Below are 4,685 nucleotides of genomic sequence, written 5' to 3'. Positions count from 1 at the left end.
GCCACCAGGTCCAGGACCCAAACCATGGTCGACTACATAGGAGCCCAGCGACATAACCATTATGTCATCTGCTGGTCCCAACACCCAGCATGAATTTTAAACTGCTAGGTCTGGGACTCAAACCATGGTCAACTACACGAGAGTCCAGCGACATAACCAGCCACCTGCTGGTTCTGATCAGTAATTCTTGGGAACTTGTTCCTCTCCTGATGGGTTCATTAATTAAACTTTTATTCTATCCCCTAAGGCAGTGGCTTTCAAATAAGTTAAAAAGCTTGTCAAGAGATCAACAGCATAATGGCTATGTCGCTGGACTCCCATGTAGTCAACCGCGGTTCGCATCCTGGACCAGGTGGCTTAAAACTCACGCCGGGCGCCTGTGTGTGCATGCCCAAGATCTCGAGAGGAGAACGGAGGAGAAGGGATTGCGGAGTGGCCATCCCTCCTGGGTGATTTCTCGTTGTCTCTCTGTTTCTGTCTGTCTGGCGAGCGCACGCATCCTATAGCAAAAACCTCTCCAAAAAAAAAAAAAAAAGTTTGTCAAAATGCAGATTCCTGGAGTTGGCAGGTGGCATGGTGGTTAAAGGCTTTGTACTCCCACATGGCAAACCGCAGTTTGAGTCCTAGACCTGGCGGCTTGCTTTCTCTCTCACTCTGTCCCTCTCGGGACATAATATTTAATAATTTAATCATAATATTTATTTTTTTAAGAATCATTTTAATTTTATTTATTCGTTTACTTATTTTTACCAGAGAGGGACAGAGAGAGAGAGAAAAAGCAAGAAAGCAAGCCGCCAGGTCTGGAACTCGAACCGCGGTCAGCCATGTGGAAGTTCAGCGCCCTTAACCACCATGCCACCTGCCGGCCCCAATAATATTTTTTCTTTGAGAGGTTTTTGCTATAGGGCATATGTGCTCGCCAGGCAGACAGAGAGAGACAGACAGAAAGCGAGAAATCACCCCCCAGGGGGGGATGGCCACGCTGTAAACTCTTCTCCTCCATTCTCCTCTCAGGATCTTGGGCACACACACACGTGCCTAGCATGAGTTTAAGCCACCAGGTCCAGGACTTGAACAGCGGTCGACTACATGGGAGTCCTGTGACATAACCATTCTGCTAACTGCTGGACCCCTATTTATTAAAATTCTTTTTAAAAACTGCTGGGGCCAGCAGATAGCATAATGGTTACATCACTGGACTCCCACATAGTCGACCACGGTTCAAGTCCTATCCGCAGTGGCTTGAAGTTCACACTGGGTGCATGTGTGCCCAAAATCCCTAGAGGAGAATGGATTGTGGTGTAGCCTTCCTGCCCCACCCCCCCCAGGGGTGTGATTTCCCGCTATCTCTCTCTGTGCCAAGCATGTGTCCTATAGCAAAAAATCTCTAAAAATGCAGATTCCTGGGTCCCAGTACTTCTGATGCAGTCTAGAGATGGCCCCGGGAATCCAAGGTGAAACAGATGGTCCTGATGCAACTGGTCCATAAAATCTATGCGTGTGGAGGGCACAACTCCCTAAGATTCTTTCTCGTTCCCAGGGAGCATGGTGGGAGATGACATGTCCCAGATGTTAAGAGACCATGTTTTCCTTCTACTATGGACATATTTTGACTCTCAGGAGTAATTTTCCTCACCACAGGCATGAGCACTTCTGCCCCACCTACTACAGCTCTGCTGTGCCTACTTCTCCCTTTCTAACTGTAAGCTCTGGCGCAAAATTCACTCCCCAACATGTTCTGCCCTTTCCTTCAACCCTCACAGCAATCACAAGTAGCAGCAGCTAAGACAGGCAAGGCCTCATTTTCACCTGTTGAAACATTGCCATCAGGACATGCGAGTCTTGAACTACAGATCCATCAATTATTTCCAGAAAAGCCAGAAACCCAAGTTTCTGTGCTAAATTCCTAAACTTAAATCCAAATTTTATGGGCCAAATCCAATAGCTCTATAGTAATAAATCAATGTTTTGGTTGCCTTCTTTTGCTAAGGATCCTGTTAAAGCACCAAGAACAAGTCAGAGGCCAAGCGTAGCAAAGAGGACCACCTCCCTCCCACCCTGAAACACACTTTCTGCTTTAAACATTCTAAGACCAGTAAACTGGATCTGTCTGAGCAGGTAATTCCACATTTTTATCTTGGACAGCTTCTACAATAGTGAGAAACCTATGGGACCAGCAGGTGGCGTGGTGGTTAAGATGCTGAACACGTCCACATGGCTCACCACGGTTCAAGTCCCGGACATGGTGGCTTGCTTTCTCACTTTCCCTCTATCGCTTTCTCCCTATGTCTCTCTCTCCGGTCCAATTAAAATAAATAAATGAATAAATAAAATAAAAAATACGATAGTGAGAAACCTAGAACCTCAGGTAACTTAAGGGCTAAGTCAACAGGATGGGCTGGAATATTTGTGCCATATCCCCTAACCTTAATTCCCCCTGGTTACTAAGCTTGGGGGAGGGGAGAGGCAACCATGCCTGAGGGCTAGATAGAATCTGTTAAGATTTTCCAGAAAAAAGTAACAGGCGGAACCAGCAGTTGGTGTAATGGCTATGTCACGGACTCCCATGTAGTCGACTGTGGTTTGAGTTCCGACCCAGTGGCTTAAACTCACGCCGGGTGCATGTGCACGCATGCCCAAGATCCTAAGAGAATGGAGAAGGGACTGAAGCGTGGCCAATCCCCCGCCCCACTCCCACCCCACCCCGATTTCTTACTTTCTGTCTGTCTCCGTCTTTCTGGCAAACGCACGCACACTATAGCAAAAACCTCTCCAAAAAAATAAATAAATAAAATAACAGTCTTGACTTGCAGAGGCAGAAGTTAGAAATCTGGGGGGTGAGTGTGGGCGTGGGGAGTGCCAGGGCACTGGAAGTGGGAAGATGGTTACAGTGGGCAATCTTTAACCCAGGAACAACTGGAAGTGGGAAGATGGTTACAGTGGGCAATCCTTAACCCAGGAACAACTAACTATAATCCCCCAAGGGCAAACCAGCTGAGCTGCTTAGGCCTTGGCTGCAGTCACTACAGAATAGCATCAACCTCAGAAACCCTGCACACGGGGTCAAGTTAAGAAGAGACAGTTTATTCTGTGCTCTCTTTGGCCTTCACCCAGTTTGGTGCCACTTCAACCTTCAAACTCACTTCAGACAGGATAAGGTAGTTATGGAGGTTTGAAGGAAGGCCATACAACTTTCAGGGATCAAGGGGGAGGAAGCCTAAAATCAGGGAAGCCCAAGTAGCACTTTGCCAGGTTATGTCTTCCCCAAGCCTCTCATTTAAAATTCTTCCCTGATTCAGTCATTGAAGCCTCTTTTCCAGTTTGGGACTTAAGACTTCCACCAAAATGTGTTTATGTGCACGCACGCACGCCTCAGCTTGTCCTGGGACTCACAACTGGAAACGGTGCCAGGAAGTTGTGTGAATGGCCAACAAAGTGGACTTCCATTATAAAATGTCTTTTTTCTGTGTGTACCAAGGAAAAGATGCTCAAAGTCCAGATCGTTTTATTGTGTGGCAATTGCAGTTGTGCCAGCCCGCTTTTCTCACATCACCTCCTCTGATCCATGGTTCTCTGTACTCTTCCATGTCTGTGTAGCAGAAGTGAAAGTCAAAGTCCATGAAAGCCTGCTCTCCCCCCTTTTCTTGAGTGCAAGACAAGGCTGGTGACTCCTTAGAATTGCTCATAGCAGTGAGGAGCACTAATAGCAGTGGAGGGCCCCCACGGAGATTGTAGAGGCTGCCCCAAGGGCAGAAGGTAGTGGCAGAAGGTGTTTGTTGATCTTTCACTTTGCAAACTGGTCCAAGAACTTGAGGTAGACCTGCCTCTGGGGTGCAGCTGCTGGAATGAAGTGGCCACCAGAGTGGGTGAGGGTGATGGCTCCAGGGAATCGGCTAGCCAGTTGCATACTCTCCCGAGAAGGGATGACACGGTCGCTTTCCCCAAAAACATGGAGTGAAGGCAATGTCAAGGGGCCCTGTAGGACAGGTTCCTTGTGGTCAAGGCCCCTAGGGCAGAAACCAGATACCAGGATGGTAAACCGAGGCAAGGGGAAGCGAGGATCTCCCGCCTGGCCCAAGGCGCACACAAGCGCTGCTAGCGCAGCCCCCTGGCTGAAACCAAGGAGCCCATCAAAAGGCCCCAGCTCTTTCAGTGCCTGGGCCACCGTCCCCAGGGCTTCCTCCAGTCCCCTGCACACTGCAGGCTCTTCCAGGGCGGAGAAAACATCTACTTCCTGCTCTGAAAACCACCAGCCTCGAAGCTGCTCCTCGGGAGCGCAGGGCCCTAGGGCGATATGGGGGAAAGGGATGGGGTTAGGGCACAAGGGAATCCACGGGAAAAGAAGAGGGGGAGGGATGGAGGGAGGGACTGGGAATGAGAAGGGGGGATGAAGCACCGACCAGAATTAGGAGGCAGAGGAAAGTAGATGCCCGGAGGAGCAAAAGGCTGGGTGGAAGGAATGAGGGAAGATACGAGGAGGGGACACGCCAAAGCGGTGTTAAGGGGACGGGAAGAGACGGAGACCGGGGCATTTCCGGAGCAGGGCTCGTCTCACCGGAGCCCGGCGCTGCGCCCTCGGGGGCCGCGTCGGCGAGTGGGTGCGGGCCACTGAGGCACACGAGCTCGGCGCGGCCCCGCAGCGCCTTCCTCAGCGCTCCCGTCTTCTCGCGGGAGGCCCGCTCGCC

The 4,685-nt window shown here is 50.2% G+C and overlaps 2 protein-coding genes across 3 annotated transcripts in view; both read right to left on the bottom strand.

The window, feature by feature from the left end:
- Positions 1-3,063: 3,063 nt before the first annotated feature.
- Positions 3,064-4,685, bottom strand: part of OVCA2 (OVCA2 serine hydrolase domain containing) — a 2,351-nt gene continuing 729 nt past the window's right edge. Inside the window, exons 2-3 of the mRNA XM_014583849.2 lie at positions 4,556-4,647; positions 3,064-4,284 (exon numbers count right to left, since the gene is read on the bottom strand). Of these exons, the coding sequence (XP_014439335.1) occupies positions 3,785-4,284; positions 4,556-4,647 (592 nt within the window). The 3' untranslated portion in view covers positions 3,064-3,784. The remainder of the gene's footprint in view (positions 4,285-4,555; positions 4,648-4,685) is intronic.
- The window catches only part of DPH1 (diphthamide biosynthesis 1), a 10,870-nt gene continuing 10,337 nt past the window's right edge, over positions 4,153-4,685 (bottom strand). For both annotated transcript variants that reach the window (XM_006167557.3, XM_027767900.1), the window contains one exon: positions 4,153-4,284. The gene's annotated coding sequence lies outside the window, so the exon portion shown is untranslated. The remainder of the gene's footprint in view (positions 4,285-4,685) is intronic.

Source organism: Tupaia chinensis, unplaced genomic scaffold (assembly GCF_000334495.1).
Source record: "Tupaia chinensis unplaced genomic scaffold, TupChi_1.0 Scaffold144899_1, whole genome shotgun sequence".
In the NCBI taxonomy this organism is placed as follows: Eukaryota; Metazoa; Chordata; class Mammalia; order Scandentia; family Tupaiidae; genus Tupaia; species Tupaia belangeri.
This window is presented reverse-complemented; position numbering and strand designations above follow the sequence as displayed.